Source organism: Lontra canadensis, unplaced genomic scaffold (assembly GCF_010015895.1).
Source record: "Lontra canadensis isolate GAN:19392208 unplaced genomic scaffold, GSC_riverotter_1.0 scaffold45, whole genome shotgun sequence".
NCBI classification, from domain to species: Eukaryota; Metazoa; Chordata; class Mammalia; order Carnivora; family Mustelidae; genus Lontra; species Lontra canadensis.
The window spans coordinates 12,365,570-12,385,251 of NW_022631039.1; the positions used below are offsets into that span (position 1 = coordinate 12,365,570).

The 19,682-nt window shown below is 48.5% G+C and overlaps 1 protein-coding gene across 1 annotated transcript in view; it reads right to left on the bottom strand.

Annotated features, from left to right (window-relative positions):
• Positions 1 to 19,682, bottom strand: part of SDK1 (sidekick cell adhesion molecule 1) — a 230,773-nt gene that overhangs the window by 165,746 nt on the left and 45,345 nt on the right. Inside the window, exons 10-12 of the mRNA XM_032872773.1 lie at positions 14,049 to 14,196; positions 13,005 to 13,145; positions 7,011 to 7,192 (exon numbers count right to left, since the gene is read on the bottom strand). Of these exons, the coding sequence (XP_032728664.1) occupies positions 7,011 to 7,192; positions 13,005 to 13,145; positions 14,049 to 14,196 (471 nt within the window). The remainder of the gene's footprint in view (positions 1 to 7,010; positions 7,193 to 13,004; positions 13,146 to 14,048; positions 14,197 to 19,682) is intronic.

Sequence of the window (19,682 nt, forward strand, 5' to 3'; positions counted from 1 at the left end):
GCGGACCCTGATGCGTCCTACAGGCCAGCGGGAGCCTCTTCTGAGACGGACGCAAGATCCGCTGAACCAAGTGCCCTGTATTGCTTGAATTCAGTGTTCTTTAAATTGTAGGTCACAACTGCATTAGCAGACCGGGAAATCCATTTAGTGGCCACAGCCAGCGTTCATGGGAGAATGAAATAGGATAGAAAATATCGAAGAACTTCACACTGTGTAAGGGTGGCTATTGGGCTGTGACTCTGTTGTTTTAGCTGTGTGTGTTTGTGTGTATGTGTATTTGTGTGTGTGTACTGGGTTTCAATGTCAAATAGACTTCCTGTTGTAGACTGCCATCCGAAATGACCACAAATTCCTGCAAACCCAGCTGCTGTGTGAATGGAAGTAAGGTGAGATCCTGCTTCTCTCTATTCTATATTCAAGCTGCACTGGAAATCTGGAAGTAATTTCTGTCCATGTTTGATACACACAGAGCACAAATTCCAGCATTTTCCAGCTACGTGACTTTGGACAAGTTAGTTACCTCTCGGAGCTCCCATTTTTCTCTGTGAATTAGGGGCAGTGACGCCTCTCTCCCACGACTGTCGGGGGATGACCAAGGCGAGGCGTGGTGTGTACGCGCATAGCATATGACAACAAAAACCCGTATAGAGTGGCTTCCTCCCGAATTCTAGTTTCCTATCCTTTCCTTTCCTTCCCTGGAAATTCTCGAAGACTGAATGGAGCCCATTCCTGATGGAACATCTCACATCATTTTGTACAGTTCTTACTTAATGTTGTAGGTAATTCTGGGAGAACCTGCAGCATTATCCTATTCTGTAGGCAAAGCCCGAGGTCTAGAAAGTCTTAAGGATTGAGAAACAAATCTTTTGTGCAATGTCATTTATGCCACATTGAGAATTTCCCAAGAGGAGATGCGAATGGAACTTGCAAACAGAGTGTTCATTTATAATCCTTACTTTAGAAAACCTTTCAAAGCCCAAGTGAACGCTTAGGAGCTTTTACTAATGTTTTAGAAATGTGGATAACCAAATGTTTTTTCCATCTCTCTTTAAATATGAAGTATTTCTCTTTCATTAGAAGGTAATGTTCTGAAACCAGAATAAATCATTACAGCACAAAAATACCTGTTACTGGAAGAAAAATGATAAAGAAATAAAACCAGAAAAAAAAATAAAACCTTGGTGTGCTTAAAATGATGATTTATAGTATCATTTGTCTTTGGACCCTTTATAGAAAAACCAACATCTGCGTCTTTGTGAACACAGTTAAGAAGTGGATGAAGTTCACTCTTCTACACGGGCATATTTTAGGATGCTGCGGTTGTCTCTCACATTTATGCTCCGGCAGGATTCCATGCTCAAGCTCTCCCGAGAACCCCATAGTCACAGCACATCTACACCAGGCTCTTCTGGGGAGCTGAACCGCTTTTAACAAAACCTGACTTGGGGAACCAAACACTGTGTCAGTGTTGGATTTGGACCCCTTGTTGCTGTAATGACTGCAGTGCTCTCCTTCTCCTAAATGATCGGGAAGTTGCTGACGTCGACATTGGCAGTAAGAAAATGCTTGTAATTATACGGGGCGTTTCATTAGCGGAACTTACATGCTATGGCCTTTTCCACTCACAACTGAAAGCATATTGATTTCCAGAGCGTCTTGAAAGAAATTCCTCAGTCAATTTCAGTTATTTTCCATTTCATTTTGGGTAATCATGATGGAAGTTTGATGAACGGGTCCCACATGAGCAGGGCTTTAGGCTGCAGCTCCTGTGGCCGGAGGGACCTTTCCTCTTACCCCCTTGGAAATTTCACGTGGCTGGCAGTGTCTTAGGGTTTTGCTGCTCGATTTGTAAGTTAGTATGTCACATTTTAAAATGCCTAGAGCAGAAAAGGTCAGGGAGGCACTGCTGAGATCTATTCAGGGGGACTGGTGGATAGGATAATGGCAGAATGGTGGATGGGGTAAGGGCATGAAGAGTCGGGGAAGGTGAGAAAGTTGATATTAAAGAACCCCTGCAATAAAATCTGAAAAAAAGAACCCCCGCGTGTCCAAGATGTTTGCCAATGTCAAGAATGCGAAGAACCCAAGTCGACAAACCAGACATTTTTAATAGATCTCAGTGATAAATGGGATTAAAAAGAAAAATGGGCCATATGACAGGCAAATAGTAGGGATCGAAAGGCCATGGTGTTGATCTCCAGGCACAGATGACTTGTTGATCGTCTTTCGGGAGCTTCTGTGCAGTAAATGCACTCAAGAGCCAACCTGTGTGCCCAGCAGCAGGCAGGCGCCTCCCCTGCCCCCCTGGGGCCAATGCGTGTCCGCTGCTCCGTGTCTGCAGGGGGTGCCAGCAAGGGACACCTGCGCGTGCATGGCTCTGTCTCCCAGGCCGAGGCTGGGACGTTTCTGAGTTCTCTTTGAGAATGACTAGCCACTATGTCACACACCGCCTCATGGTGGCAGGATCCACACCAGCTCTCTCTGGCGTTCCGATGCTTTCTCCAGAGGAGCTAAATCCAAAGAGCTTATTAAAGTCAGGACAAATTACATCTCATTTCCCCTGATGGATCAGGCTTGCCGCTTGGCTAAAGGGAGGAGGACAAAATCAGGTGGGCTGGACGGAAGCTTTATTTTTCCAGAAGCCTGGGTGCTTCCTGCTATTCCCAGGGTGTCCTGACAGACTCCAGAATTATGTGCATATATGTTCCAATAATTTTCCAAATTAGGCTGAACAAATAATTAATTTTATGAGTAATTCTCTTCCCCTCTAATATACAGGCATTGAAATTATTCTCCTTCCAGCTGCAAGGGCCAGCTCAGTCCTATAGGCTTTGTCAACACGAGGCATTAACAGTCATGGGGCACCCTAAGCCCATGGAGAGGGGCCCCCAGTGTCCACAAGCTTGTTGAGCTGGTGTCCAAATGGACCATGAGCTGAGACCCCAATGCCAAGGACTCGAGGAGCCATGTGGCTGGTGTCTGCTAATTTTTATGTGGGTGATTCCAAGGATCCTGAGGCCCTCTGCATGCAGCGGGCTGTGAGACAGGAGGTCACACAATTTTATGTCTAGAAATTGCATATCCTCTGCGTTTCACTCCTCAGCAGGAGTCGCTGTAGAATGCGAGGCAGAAACTGGTAGCTGCCCTCTGCTGTCTGTCCCCCCTTCCTTTCTTAGCAACTGGCAGAAATGTATCCAGCCAAACGAGCACCTTTCTAGGCTTTTCTGCACAGAGACAGCCCATGAATTGTATGCATAGTCAGCAGCAGAGGGAACTTCTAAAAAAGTTCTTCCAAGAGGAGCATACTTACATAGCTGGCTGCATGGTGTAACACTGTGCCTTCCTCCTTCTAGAATGTGGGCGTGATAGCTGGTATCCCAGTAGCCAGCTTGCAGCCACAAGGCAAACACTAAAGATGGCAAAGCAAAAAGAAGGAGCCCAACTGTCTGGGGACCATGGAGCTGCCAGTAAGACCCTGTGCAGCCCAAGCCCCACTTGTGATGGGAGGAAATAAAAACACCCCTCCGTTGTGTTTCAGCTGTTACTCTGGGTCTGTTTCCTGCAGCTGGACTCCATTTCCAACCACTACGGACAGTGGAACCCTAACTCCTGTGCTGTAGTCCCACCACGTAGATCCCAATAAAGTCCCTTTCCATGTTGATGGCAGGTTCCTCTGAGTCTCTCGACGGGCAAGTCTTGGCCGCACACTTGTCATACCGATCTTTTGGACAGACGGGAAGCGACCACACCCGAGCAAGGCTGGTTTCGTGGGTAGGTCTTGCTCTTTCATCACAAATGTTAGTCTCCCCTCCCAGGCAAGACTGCCCCAAATTGGACAGTGTGTCTGGTGTCTACCCCACTCTCAGGGCTGTGGCCCATCATGTGACATTGGGCACGCACTAGGTGCTCACACCCCTCGAGATTTCTCTATCTGCAGAGAGATTGACCCCACTTCTCTCAGTACAACCGTCACTGCAGAGACATTCAAATACAAAGCAGATGCCGGGCATTGCCCTGGGAGGAGGAACGGGGACAAACAGCAGCCACTCGGTATTTGTGTAGGTGCTCAGGGTTTTCAAGGCCTTGCCTGTGTCTTCTCTCACACCCGCCCGTGAGGCAGCCAGGGCACACACTCTTTCAGGGTATAATTTTACAACGGGGAACCTGCGGCTCACAGAGGCGATGTGCTTCTAGAAGGCAGATAAGTAGTAACTGTGGAGTCAGGCCTTGATGGGCGAGCCAGAAAGGGCTGTTTCTGGACAGATGTGAGTGAGCTCGTGTGTGGGAAGACAGCTCACAAACCCGTGCTTTCCATCATTATCTCCGTAAATTATTCATGGCCCCTGCTGTTGCCATTTTTCTTCCTAATGCCTCACCTTTTAATCGGATCATTTTTTATCTGGTTTATTCTGCCCCTGCTCCAGACCAGGTCCCCCGCCTCCACTTCCCGGTGTTTCCCATCTGCGCGTCTAAATCCTCTCTTACATGTGTCCTGTCTTGGGTGGGAACACTGATGAGGGACACAATTTACAAGCTGTGAGGTGGCTGACCAGGACTCTCCCACCGAGCAGGACTGGACCGGCACGGCAGGAGCACGTGGCATGCTGGGGCAGGCCGTCTCCCTGCACGGGTACCCCTCCTGATGCGAGTCAAGCGCCTCAGCCACACCCAAGGGACAGGATCCCGAAGCTGTGCTCCACAACATCTTGGCCCTGATTTGCCCTGGGGCTCAGGCATGGCCCTCAGAGGAGGGCCAGGGTGGACGGCGCTTCCTGGTGAAGGGTCAGAGGCTGTCACAAGCCTGAGAAGCTCTCTCAGGTGACCAAGGGACAGGTGGAGGAGGAAGTACAGCAGCGTCTGGAACAGCAGGAAAGGACCCACTGCATTCAAGAAGCACAGGGTCCTTTCCCCCAGGATATTACAGGCATGTGAGCACACAGGAAGAGTCTAAAACACGGGTAAAGGAGAGGACTGTGTCCCCCCAGAGGGAGGATAAAGATGCCCATGTTTCCTGTGGCCACGCCAGAAGCAGCAACGCCCGCAGGGAGGAAGATGTGAATTATGTAAATGTCCCCTGGGTGCCCCGAGACCTGCAGGGGCTCCAGGCTCGGGGCTCCAGCACCAGCCCTCCAACGCCCAGACTAAAGGAAGACAACCCAGCTGCAAAAGCTGAGATACGGATGGGGAAATTACACCCAGGGCATCATCGAGGGATGTCAGCTCATCAAGAGTTTAAAAAAAGAACGACGGTATGAGCCATACTCGGGCAGAGAACTAAGAGAAGCCATTTGTCACCTAGCAGAGGAAAGCAAATCCTCGCACCTAGCAAAAGCATCCTTGGTCAGTCTCTCCATCATCCGACCCAGAGGTGGGAGCCTGCCCCCTGCCGCCTCTGCCTAGGCCTGTGCCCTGGTGTCTCAGACCAGAAACATATCAGCCCACCCTTCTCACAGACTGTGTCAGAGCTGTAGGAACCCATCCATTCATGGCCACATCACTGCCCTTGGGCCTGGAGTCGCCATGGCCACTGGGCTGCTGTGGCCTCCGTTCCCTTGCACAGCCGCCAACAGGTTCATTCTCCTCATATGGCATTTTGCTCCTGTCGCTCACTGCTCTCAACCTTCAATGGCTCCCCAGTGCCAACGGAGCCAAAGCCAAACTCTAAGGCACAAGCCCTTCTCAGTGAGATGGAGCTGTGCTTCCCTGTGCCCAGCACGGGACTCAGACATCCCAGTACCAAAATGAAGCAGTCATCGTTAACAGCAATAGGGGATTGTTAATAGCAATATTCATTACTTTAAGTATTTCCAAATTTATTGTTATTAAGTAGACGAATTAAAGCAAACATTAATTGTCCAGGTGCTCGGCTGTCTCCATTTTCCCATGAGTAATCAAGCCTCACGTGCGGATGAGCGGGTCCTCCCTGGCTGTCTTGCATTTTAACTATTCCTGCCAGTGACATATTTCCGTGTGGAAGCAGAAATGACTGTGCTTCATTTATAAAGGAGGCTTTATGGACTTACAGATGATGACGGACAGCCAATCGATATGGGGTGATGATAACAGTATGTAATATCAAGGAACATTAGGTCTCTGGCATGATTTGGGGAGAGAAGGGGGCAGTTAGAAACCTTATCATTTGATAAAGGTCAAGGCCTGGTGGCAATAAAAATGCCGAAGCAAATAAACTCACACCTGTGAGTCAGCAGCGGCTAGAAGTGCCAAATGAAAGGAGTTGTTGATTTTGTGGGGGACCTGCTTCCCGCGACCGGGATCGGGGTGCTGAACGCACACACAGCCGCTCCAAGACAGGGTCCATCCATTTCTGGCGGGTGTACCAAGAGTGAAATGTTTCTGAACGCCAGCCTTCCTGCGGCTGAGACCCAGGTCCTCCAGAATGTGGTGCGGGGATCAGCCTTAAAATGTTGGGGTTGGGGCAGAGCCTATGAAGGTAGGACCCACCGCCTTTATGTCATTCTGCCTGGCCATTTTGGGGAAGGGTGGGCGCTGGGAGGGGTTTTTACCAATTTAGTAAATTGTTTGGCTTGTATAACTGAAAACCAAAAAAAAAAAAAAAAAGCACCAAGTTGCAAATTCCTTTACCAATAATCACAGTACACTACTAAAAACAAAATTCTAAATAATCCCTCTCTTTGGAGAATGTCCATAGTATCACCTGGGACTCCACGGCCAGCTTTACTGTGAAACGTAGCACTGTTCCATTTAGAAACTGGTGACTGCATGAATCTTTCAGGGAGCACATGGACAGTTGATGGGTATGTGGAGACCCCTCCCGGCCTTATTACCCAGAAGCAAGCAGCTAGAATGTCATCTGTGTCCCTTCTATAGTACTTCTCCAGCGTTGGAGCAGAGACCGGGTGACGTGATTCCTTTCTCACTGACCCCGAGAGGCGCAGGCCCTTTACTTTTATTTCTAACACGCTGCGGGCAAATTCGGCACGTCCTGCTCCCCAGCAAAGACCGGCAACCGTGCGGGAAAGCGAGCTTACCTCCCTGGAGGGTGTATTCGGTCACGGCCCTGCTGAAGACGCCCAGGCCCGCCCCATTGTAGGCGGCCACCTGGATCTCGTACTGCGTCCAGATGATCAGCTCTGTCACCAGGCAGTAGTTGACCTCCGGGCTGGTGATGTTGCGCTGCTGGTGTTCTCCCGGCAAGCCGGCCAGGCGGTACCTGCAGGGGAGCAGGGAGAAACAGCTGGAACCGGGCAGCGGGCACACCCGCACTCGCTCCATGCAGGGGGAGGGAAATGAAGCCAGCAGACGAGAGTGAGGCCAGAGGGCAGCCCCGGAAAACACGGCCTCCTAAGCCAACCGTTCCAAAGAGGGGTCGTTGAGTCTCCCAGCGATTTTAAGTTCTGGACAAATCGGAACTGACATCTCCACGGTGTGACGGGTAAGGAAAAGAGATGGCTTTTTAAGTGTAACTCATCTGGGGAGCATGGTGACTTAGTACCAGAAGTTCCAACCATGATTTCTGTTGGGGTGTAGCCATAAGTGACAACTTCGGAGCAATGTTCTCTTCCCGCAGCTCTGAAATGAGTGGAGAACCAGGGAAATCTCTTGGCTTCCTCTTCCATCTGGGTTCTAGATCTGTTCCATGAGTGTCCGAGCACCAGAACGAGTATCTCTACATGGTGTTCCCATTTTTCCAATGCTAGTCAATGCTACAGGACAAGCTGCTTTGTAGAGGAGCTTTGCAGACAAAATGGTTGAAGCGGTTAACTTCAGTATGGTGACTGGAGGTGGCCAGACTTACCATCACTCTGCAGGGTATGCAAAGTGAATTATTACGGTGTACACCTGACACTGATACAGTGTTATGGACCAATATTACCTCACTGTTAAGGAAGGAAACATGTAGAATAAATAGAATAATTCACTCCCCAAAAAGACATAAATTTAAAGTTGTATTTATTTTAAAAGATGACATATATACCACATCTTCTTTATCCATTCATCTGTTGATGGACATCTAGGTTCTTTCCATAGTTTGGCTATCGTGGACATTGCTGCTATAAACATTCGGGTGCACGTGCCCCTTCAGATCACTACGTTTGTATCTTTAGGGTAAATACCCAGTAGTGCAATTGCTGGGTCATAGGGTAGCTCTATTTTCAACTTTTTGAGGAACCTCCATGCTGTTTTCCAGAGTGGTTGCACCAGCTTGCATTCCCACTAACAGTGTAGGAGGGTTCCCCTTTCTCCGCATCCTCGCCAGCATCTGTCATTTCCTGACTTGTTCATTTTAGCCATTCTGACTGGTGTGAGGTGATATCTCATTGTGGTTTTGATTTGTATTTCCCTGATGCCGAGTGATGTGGAGCACTTTTTCATGTGTCTGTTGGCCATCTGGATGTCTTCTTTGCAGAAATGTCTGTTCATGTCTTCTGCCCATTTCTTGATTGGATTACTTGTTCTTTGGATGTTGAGTTTGCTAAGCTCTTTATAGATTTTGGATACTAGCCCTTTATCTGATATGTCGTTTGCAAATATCTTCTTCCATTCTGTCAGTTGTCTTGGTTTTGTTAACTGTTTCCTTTGCTGTGCAAAAGCTTTTGATCTTGATGAAGTCCCAATAGTTCATTTTTGCCCTTGCTTCCCTCGCCTTTGGCGATGTTCCTAGGAAGAAGCTGCTGCGGCTGAGGTCGAAGAGGTTGCTGCCTGTGTTCTCCTCAAGGATTTTGATGGAATACTATGCAGCCACCAAAAGAAATGAAATCTTGCCATTTGTGATGATGTGGATGGAACTAGAGGGTATTATGCTTAGCGAAATAAGTCAATCGGAGAAAGACAACTATCATATGATCTCCCTGATATGAGGAAGTGGAGATGCAATGTGGAGGGTTTGGGGGGTAGAAAAAGAATACATGAAACAAGATGGGATCGGGAGGGAGACAAACCGTAAGAGACTCTTAATCTCACAAAACAAACTGAGGGTTGCTGGGGGGAGGGGGGTCGGGAGAGGGGGGTGGGCTTATGGACACTGGAGAGGGTATGTGCTATGGTGAGTGCTGTGAAGTGTGTAAACCTGGCAATACACACACCTGTACCCATGGGGCTAAAAATGCATTATATGGTTATAAAAAAAAATAAAAAAAAATAAAGTGACATACATGACCCTGGACTTAGAAAATGTATCAATTAGGAAATTGCCTTGTGTACTATGAAAGGGCTTCAGCAGCATTATTGGGCAGAGCAAATGTTTTTCCTGATTTTGTTTGTAGAAGTGGATTGGTTCCCAGGGGTCGAGCGTGGGGCGGGGCGTGTGCTGGGAAGACCTATCCTGGGAAAACCTGCCTTGGTCATACTGAGGCTTCAGGAACACCCCAAATCCTGTCCAAGCGGTGGCTCCTGCCTCGGGAAGACACGGCTGCATCTGATGAGGGCGGCAAGGGTGAAGACAGGGGCGACCTTGAGCGAGGGCTCTTGACAGCAGGTTGGGGTCTGGCTCTACACTGACACGGAGCTCCCCCGAGGCCTGCAGTGTCTCTCTGGTCCCTGCGCTGTCTCAGGCAGAGCGCCTGGGCACAAAGGTGAAGGCCATGCCAGGCTGCTGCTGTCAGGAAAAGGAAGAACCCCCCCATATGCAGGCCCTTCCACAGACAACAGCTCTCCGAAGAGAATGACAGCTAAAAATACAGCACGGAAGTCTGGAGAAGGCAGTAACATGTTCTTCGTGAACGTCCGGATTTTCTGAGGGCAGTCTTTCAGCTCCTCTTGCTACAAACCGTTTGTACAGGTGAGGCCTGTGTGGTGGGAAGATACAGGAGCAAGAGCAGGCAGCCCTGGAATAGCAAGAAGGTTCCAGGCGTCCTCCTGCCCCCTCCTGCCCGAGAGCAGCTGGCTGGAGGGCCGGAGGTGCAGGGACGGCTGTGCTCCTCCGTGACAGGCAAAAGTGGAAGCTGATGCCTCACCCTGCATTTTTGCCTCAGATTCCATCCACTTCTGTCACCTACTCAACTGCCTGCACCAAGCAGATGTAAGCGCGCTTCCTAGTGGGGGGTTAGGTTCGTCTATAGGACGTCATGGTCTTCAAGGCTGAGGCCCACAGAGAGAGAGGCCTGGCATTGAATAAGCCACGTGCCAGATATTCCCACTTAAATTCCCTGTCTACAAAACAAATAGCACTGAGACAATCAGCCATTTGGGAGAAGGCAAGGGTCGGCCCCCACCCAGAGTGGCCCGGTGTGTGAATGGTGACCAGGACCACTTACAACCAATATGGCACACACTGGGCACTATCGCTTACAGAGAGCTCATTAGTGAGGACCCATCATGACACAATATGCCTTCCAGGGAAAAGCAAAGAAGTCAGCTCCAGAAGGCACAGGTTGGGAAGAAGACAGACGTGCTGGGTGGCCTTGAGCATGGTCTTAACGTCACGTCTCTGACCTTGGATTTTAACTCCTGAAAATGACATCATCATAATAGCCTTTCACAGGGTTGTCACAAGAATAAGATGAAACGATGGGTGCTGGAGAGCTGTGACAGTGCAGAGCCCACTGCAGATACTGCTGGTTTGGAAACGCCGCGCGTCCAGAAAGTATGCTAAGCAAAGACACTGAAGCCTGCACGAGCCATAGCCTCTCCTAGACGCCTGTTCATACAATCGTGTCGAACAAGCCATGGGATTCGTGTCTTGGAAGCGGGCTGCCCTCCTTTCTGCGGCAGGCAGGTTGGTCCATTCTGACCCGCGGCTCAGGGTGCTTTTGTAATAGTCATAGGATGTCTGGGAAGGTCACAATTAATAATGAAAGTGCAGGGCATTGTCCTCTGACTGGTGGGATATGTTGCCCGGGAGACCGTCTCAGGCAGAACTGATTTTTTTTTATATGGAAATAAACAGGAGAATGTTTTTAAAGGACATAACCCCTACGCTCCTCTCAAAGAAGCACCCTGCCCATTATTATAAATATTTTATTACTGCACACACATCCTAACCACTTCTTACGGCCGGAGCCACGGTGGTGATTTATTTCCATTTTGTGCCTCCACGGATTCGGCTGTATGTCTGACACAGACACTTGAGCCCTGGAGGGCTCACAGTTGCAAACAGAGCTGATTTGCAGACCGGAGGATTATTTGGAAATGTTTCCAAGTAAATGCATTTTGGCATGGGCCTTTAATTTCTGGAAACTTTGCTACTCACAGGCCTTGGGTCGTACACCCTCATTTTAGGACTTTCTTGATTTAAATCCCTACAAATACAGATGCCCTCTTTCCCAGCACTCAACTCCACTGACACCATCACACAAGATCCTTTTAATGGTGGTAATCCTGCAAAATAGAGAAACATGCAGTTCCCGATAGGGCCTTGTAACATCAGAAAGATTTTCTTATTAAAGTCCTCGCCCCGAGGTTGGTTCTGCGGGTTGACTTTTAAAGTCCTCCCTTGGCAGCTGGAGCCTGAGGACCCTTCTCTGTGCATTTGAGATGGAGGCAGCTGGGATGACAAGCGTGTGTAGGGCCAGGTGGGGAGGGCAAGGAAATTATTTTCATTACCTGATGAGCACAGGCCATGAGTGACAGCTGGAATTGACAGGAGATCTGGGCCTGTGTGTGTGGGAAGCCCCAGCCTGTTTTTGGGAGGGAACTGGGAACTGCCCCAAGCCCACAGGTGCCCTCTGCCCAAAGGCCCCTTTCAGAGTTTCTTGTTGAAAGGGAAAGAGTGACCAAAGGGGCCCCAAGTGCTGATTCCAGTCCTCTAGTCCCCGTGAACCCTGCGGGACAGCCAACTTTAAACCACTTCATGTAGATAATGATCTAGCTTGTGTTTAGAGGATAATTCACATGCTTGAGGAAGACTTGAGAAGAGCAGTGAAGTGGTTGTGATGGGCTAATATGTTATGCGTATGGATAAAGGTATGTTAAACCATGAGCGGATGATTACATCAATAGATACTGGAAGGAGCGGTCCTCCATATGCAAATAGCACAGAGCTAGAGCAGCTACACTTTTGTAACTTCTTATGTTTTTCTAAGACATTACGTTTAGCCCCTTTTGACCTCTGTTAACCCAGTATTTGCTGATCACAAGCTCACGAGGGCACGGGCCTGATACGGGGGCGAGGGTAGTGATGGACACCCAAGGTTCTTGCCCCATAAGGCTGGGGAGGGACACAAAGTGCAGGTCGTGGAACGAATATGTCTGTCTGTGGCTGTACCGTCTGTTAGAAGAGATTTCATAAATACCTTTTAACACTGCTTTATTTTTTCCTGTTCACTACTTGCATCAATAAACCACTGCAATTCCCACATTTGGTGTGATTTCAAGATTAGCAGTTTTGACAAAACAGATTTCTTCTCTCCCACCCAGCCAAGTTCTTGTAGAGTCTCCTCAACATTCTCAGAAGCCTGACTGCCCCATATAAGGTAGGGAAAGCAAAGTGGCCACACTTTGGGCCACATCTGGCCTGTGGAGGTGTGAATTTGGCCTGCCCCATGTTTCAAAACATACAGACTTCATTTCCAATGTTTAGAAACTGTGAGATCACATGTAAAAAGCTAGATTTTTAAAAATTTCTTTGAATACACTAGGAAACCTGGCAATACTGAACATGTAAGAGCTAGCCCGGTAGCAACTGGTCAATTGTGATAATGTCAACTGCATTATTATTAATTAAAAATTATTCTATTAATAATGCATGCCCCTGGAAAAAACTGAAACAGAAAGAAAAAATTTAGAATGAATAGCACACCTTGACCCCAACAAGTAATATCCCCCTTCATTCTTCTACCAAGATGCAAGCTTCAATATGTACGCAGTTATGCTATGATTGGATATACAGAGGCTGCCCCTGCAACCCAAGCAACCCACAGTTGCTTGTTGGCCATAGTCCCCACCACTCCCTAAAGTCCAACATCAGCCTGAGTCTCTTGATTACTGTTGGGCTCCTCTAGACCTTTCAGTTTGCGACCCCAGCAAAACAGACCCTGGACTCTTTATAACGAGAACCTAAAAATGGCCAAACACCGGCTACTTGCCTGAGGATGTACCCACGCAGTACCCCATTGTGCTCTGTTTCTGGGGGCGGCTGCCACTGGACCATGATGGACTGATTGGTACGCCCGCTGGCTACGATATTCTTTGGGGGAGCACTGGGCGGCTCTTCAGGTAACATCAACCTAGAGATAAAATATGGTGAGCGAAAGAGAGATTAGCATCTGAGACAAACGGTCCCCATTTGCATTCTCTGTCTGTCTGAATCTGGAGCTTAAGTATTTACCAAAATCAAGCGATGAACAAAGCAAGGCACACAGCTGATCAAACTCAGAGGACATGCATGAAATAGGTACAGCAAATCAACATAATAGAGAATCAGTTCAGCCAGCAAGCAAGAAGACACAGGAGGTGACCTTATTCTGTCTGGATAACCCACAGCATCTCCACTCCGGGAAGGGATTACAAGCCTGAGCGAGCCAGGCCGCCGGCCCACAGCCTGAGATGCCTTCCAAATTGTGTTTTTCCTTAGCTCTTTTAGTATTTCTCATACCAAACTCCCACATTTTGAAAAAAGTCACTTAGATCTCCACTCTCCTATGATTCGGGCCCCACCGATGCTCAGGTTGGTTGGGGTGGGCACACTGAAATGGGGTGAAGCCACGGTCCCAGGTCAGGACCATTCAGGAACGTGCCGTGCCCTGCCAGATGCTCGCTTGTCAGGATGGTGGCACCAGCTCCCGTCCCGCCGGCAGCCCGGGAGGACAGAGAGAATGAAGACATGGTCAGCGCCTCATCTCGTGGATACCAAGGCCTGTGCTCTCAGAAACGCCTTGTGTTGGTGTGGCCAGAGCGTTGGGAAGTTGGAGACATTTCCCTCTGAGCATTGAAGGAAAACCCAGCTAGTCCAGCACACGAGTGACTCCCTTTCTCTCTTCCTTCTGGTCTTTTCTGTGCATGTGTGGCCAATATCACTAAGGGATGCAGGTTGACTCCTTCTAGCAATGTCTTCTTGTTAACTGGATGCTCAGTCTTGCTTTCGGGTCCCAGCTGCCCCGAGAGCCCCCCGCGGCTGTGCAATCACACACCTGCTTGTCTCTGCGCTGTACTGGCCTTTGCCCACTTGATTCACGGCACACACCCGGAATTGATAGGTGCGAGCTGGAGTCAGGCCGCGCACGGTGACGCCTGTCATCTCGGGGCCGACATCTGACAGATGTACTTTCCATGGAGAGTCTGAAAGAATGAGCAAAAGGAATTCAGAACCACACAGGCACACATCTGAATAATAATAAGAGAATGCAAACTACATTTCCATAAGTTCTCTCATTTCGTTTCCAGGGCGGAGGGCATGGTTATCCCTGTTCCCCAGAAGTGGAAACCAAGGCTCGTGGCCACATGGCTAGCCGCTGATAGCCACTGGGCCTGGCATTGAACTCCGAGACCTCCCGTCGTCCTCATGCTGCTGTCAACAAGCGAAGTGGCTTCTCCTTCAACCTGCATATGGCAGTTTGAATGGAACCAAAATATTCCTCATTCCTGCGTTCCCTGTCAGCGCACACGGTGAGGCAGATTGCAGATTTGTCTCCCAGAAAAGGATGCCGCACATGTCACCAAATGATAAATAAAAACTATATTCATTAACATTTTAATAAAAGAGGAAATGAGCATGATAAAGACAGATGGGCTGTGCATTTTGCAACCCATCTGCGTGGCGGCCCATTACAGCACCGCACCCCTCAGTGGCTTTGGCTGGAGACAGACGTAATGAAATTCGCAGCTAGTTTAGAGTATCTTTGCACCCAGCTTTCCGGCAGGTGTGCAAGAGCGACTCTGTCAGCCAAATGGGCTCTCGCCTGCAAGGCTTCAGAGGATTCTGCTGGGTTCCCACACCTTTGCGAGATTTTATTTTTTCTTTCGGTGCAGAGTTGAAACATGCTTTCTGGCCCGATCATTTCGTAGAATGATGCCCTGGAATGAACAGGACCTGGCAATGACTTTGAACACCCACTGTCACTTCTCATTTGGAATCGTCATGATGCCTGAGCTGAATTTGCAAGTTATCAGTGAAGTGAAATTGGGGGAAGGGGGCTCTTGTGGAAATCAAACCGTCTGTCCCCTTCCTTGGAAGTGGTGCCCGAATCCCTCTCCCCCACACTGGAGATGGTCAGAGAGAGGAGAGCCATGATTTCCACGCTGCTGCCAGCGGCGGGCGCCCTCCACACGCACAATCAACACCTCTTCAGCAAAAACCTACAGACCTAACTATGAGGATCACAGGTCTGTGCCGGGAGCTCATTGGGAACACATGCCTCTCCCTTAGGAGTCACCAAGAAAGAGCCACAAGCCACTCCGAAATGAAATGAGACTCAAGGGCAACTTGCGTTGGCTCTCACAGCCAGCCGTCTACCATGGAGCTGGAGTTTGGGAGCCGGATTCCTCGACAAAAAGTTATGCCGCTCTGGAGTGGGATGCCAGTTGGGCTGCAAAGGCTGAATCTTTTTAATTATTTCGAATAAAGCTGCTTCCACAAATGGCTTTCTGGGAATGCAGTCCTTAGCACCAGCTGGGCATTTCAGTGTACTTGGCTTTTGATTCTCAGTGATCTAGGTAATCTACGTTGGATGAGGACCCCCCGCTCTTTCTGTTTCTTTCAGAGTGCAACGTGTGCATCCCCAGGGAACTACAGAATTGCTCACACTGATATCTCTTCTCGCTTTGGGAGTCTGAGGCCCTTCTAGAAGCATTAAACATCTCATGGTGCTCTGATCTGCCAAGCAGGCTCCCCTAGCCATTTGTACACATGGACAACGCAAGAACCTTCCCTCGCACCCCTGTAACTGCTGATGGGGAGCAGTGCCTCTCCCTGCCAAGCCACAGAGCAGTGGAGACACAGCTTCCCTCCAGAAGGCAGCCGGTGCAGAGCCGTCACAGCCGACTACGTGTTTCCATTGACAGTTGTTCACTTTTGTTTGAGCTTCTTCTATAAAGCAGGGGGGAGGAGGGGCAAGTCAAAACCACAGGGAGATCCACATCACAACCACAGGATGGCTACTATAAAGAAAGCAGAAATGGCATGTGTGGGTGAGACGGGGTGAGAAGCTGGAACATTCGTGCCCTGCCGGTGGGGATGTGAAATGGGGCTGCCGCTGCAGAAACCAGTATGGCGGCTCCTCAGGAAACTAAAGGTAGAACTACCGTATGATCTGGAAATTCTACGTCAAAATATACACCCCGACGAACTGAAAGGAGGGTCACGAAGAGATATTAGTTATGAACCTGAGTGTCCACTGATGGATGGACAGATGAACAAAATGTGGTCCATCCCTGCAATGAAATATTATTCAGCTTTGAACAAGAAATTGACACACACTCCAACAGGGATAAACCTTGAAAATAAGGCAGTCACAAGAAGACGGGTAGTGTAGGATTCCACTGATGAGAGGTCCCTGGAGGGGTCAGATCCGCAGACGCAGAGGCGAATGGCAGCTGCCAGGGTGGGGGTTGGAGGTGGGGGAAGACAGGGAGTCACATTTAATGGATCCACGGCTTCAGTTTTGCCAGATGAGGATAAGAGATGGGTGGCACGATGTGAATGTACCGACCACTCAACTGGACATTTAAAAGTGGCTAAGATGGTAAAATTTTATGTTATGGTGTGTATTACCACAACGAAACATTTCTTTTTTCAATGTGGAAGAAAAAATGGGGAAATAACACAGCACTCCCAAGACTGGTATTGGTCTGAAGTAAGAGACACGTGCTGACTTATCCAGTGCAGAGCCAGGCCCTGGTGGGTACTGGAGCTGGATGGGCCCGTCCCCCTTCTATTACCCCTGTCCCTCCTTACCTCCCTGCCCCAATCTGGGCCCTGGACGACCTGCCTGGCAGGGCTGGGCTCTTTCTTAGTCACTGGGAGATGGCCCAAGACTATGGCATTCTTCACCCAGAGGTTCATGCTCTATTTGGGAAGGTCTACACCACCTCCCTCTCTGGGCTCTGCATCTCCCTTCCCTCTGTGTCCTGAGTTAGCCAGCTCTGGCCCCAGGGTCCTGGGGTCTCTCTCCACCCGACCCTGGGCAGATCTTCCCTTTGCAGACTCTCTGCTTAGATGTTCTAAGTCAAGACAGCCACCTGCTTCTTGTGGGGACCCTGACTGAGGCAGTGTTCAATAAAACTTACCTCTGTCCCTCTCTTCCTGCAGACCTCAGTGTCTGTAAGCAAACGGCTTACCTGCTGAGTTACCTACAGGGTCCAAGGTCAGAAAGAAGCAAACTCAAAAGGATGGTGGCCAAGTCCACTGACGGAGCCCATGTGTGTCAGCACAAAGGGGGCAGAGAGTGCCCCACGACCCCTCTCCTTCCCTCCCTCCCAGATTCAGCTCAGAGTGTAAACAGCCCCTCCAAGTGTGGAACCCTATCGAGCAGCGAGCCAGAAGATCTGAGGCCCAGCCCCAGTCTGACTCCACAACAGGGCCTATTAATCTGCCCTGTATCCGGGGGCTCGGCTCAGTCCTCTGGATGCATCCAAATAAAACTCTTTATTTATTCTCTTCCCTCTCCCTCATGGAAGATAAAAGGTCTGGCAGGAAGAGAGATTAAACTGAAAACTAATACAAATGAACCCGATCCATCTCATGGGCACTCTGATTTGTACTGAAAAAAGAAAAAAAAAAAGTGGTTAATGGAAGGGAAGGATTTGCTCCTTCACAAGTCTCTGAACTTGAAGCTTGCTGAGAACTGGTAAAATGTAAAGGGCAGGTCTGTCCCTGACAATCCGTAAGCAAAATCCCTTTAGAAGATGCTCCTCCTGGTCCTCAGAAAGGAGGGCTCTGAGAGGCTCCTCTGAGGGGCTGGGATGTAGAAGATTCTTTTGAGAAAGGAAACCATCCCATAAAAGTTTCAATAGCTTTTTTCCTCCCCTTCAGGGATGCCTCTTGCTCCTCTGATCTAGAAGCTGAAGGAAACTTGGTCTTTCCCAGTCAGGCTATTAAACAAACCTCCGCTCCACGCGGCCATCACTAATCTTTCTCCTGGCTTCAAGTGCCGGAATCCGCGAGGAGTTAATCACTCCTTTGCTCTGTGGATTGGTGAAAAAACAGGCAGTTTTCAGTCTCCATAAATGTACTGGAAGCTTTTTTTTTTTTTCCCCCTCAATAAAAAGAACCTTACCATATTCTCAGTTAAAGGTATCTGAGGAAGGAAAAGACTTTTTCAAAGAAAATTTTCATTGCTGGAGGGCCTGTAATTATTACTTAGCCCTAATATCTACATGGTAGCCTGCTGTCTGGACATGCACTCATAGCTGTAACCATGAGAATCTCCTTGGGGAGGAGGCATTGTCTCCTCTCATATGCGTCAGGAAACGAAGACTCAGGGAGGTATAAATACTGTCCCCCTGGCCTTACAGGCCGTCACTTTCCAGACTCGGGGGCAGATCGAGCATCACCAAAAGAGCAGCTGGGCCTCCAGCGTCTCCTTGTGAGATGCAATGGGAAGTACCGAGCAACATCCGGGCACCACTGACACAGACACACACACACGATCCGAGAAAACACACAAAATCAAAAACTGATGTAAATTCCTGCCCGTCTCTGGGCAATTAAAGAGATGCAGGAACAAATTAAATGACATCATGAGGAAGCAATCGGCATGGGACATTGTGGGACATCCAGACGCCCTGGCCTCTTCACCAGACTTGAGCAGGGGAAAGGGATGTGGGGCTCTTGTTGATCAAGAGACAGAACCACCAAAACAATGGAAGCACCTTGTCTGGATCTGGATTTATATTCAAAAGAATCAACTACAAACAGTCAATTTTTAAAAAAGCATTTGAAGAGGACACAAAGAAATGGAAAGACATTCCATGCTCATGGATTGGGAGAACAAGTATTTAAATGTCTATACTGCCCAAAGCAACCTACGCATTTCATGTAAGCCACATCAGGATGCCAACAGTATTTTTCTCAGAGCTGGAACAAACATTCTGAACACCTGTAGGGAACAACAGAAGATCTCAAATAGCCAAGTAATCCTGAAAAAGAAAAGCAAAATTGGTGGCATCACAATTCCAGACTTCAAGCTCTATTACAAAGCGGTGATCATCAAGACGGTATGGTCCTGGCACAAAAACAGACACATAGATCAATGGAACAGAAGAGAGAGCCCAGAAATGGACCCTCAACTCTATAGTGAACTAATCTTCGACAAAGCAGGAAAAAATGTCCAATAAAAAGACAGTCTCTTCAACAAATGGTGTTGGGAAAAGTGGACAGCAACATGCGTAAAAATGAAACTGGATCATTTCCTCATACCACACCCAAAAATAGACTCAAAATGGATGAAAGACCTAAATGTGAGACAGGAATCCATAAAAATCCTAGAGAAGAACACAGGCAGCAACCTCTTTGAAATTGGCCATAGCAACTTCTTTCTAGATACATCTCCTGAGGCAAGGGAAACAAAAGCAAAAATTAACTATTGGGACTTCATCAAAAAAGAAAACTTCTACACAGCAAAGGAAACAATCAACAAAACTAAAAGGAAGCCAACACAATGGGAGAAGATATTAATGACGTATCTTATAAAGGGTTAGCATCTAAAACATATAAAGAACTTATAAAACTCAACACCCAAAAAACAAATAGTCCAGTTAAAGAAATAAGCAGAAGACATGAATAGACATTTTTTCCAAAGAAGACATCTAGATGGCCAACAGACATA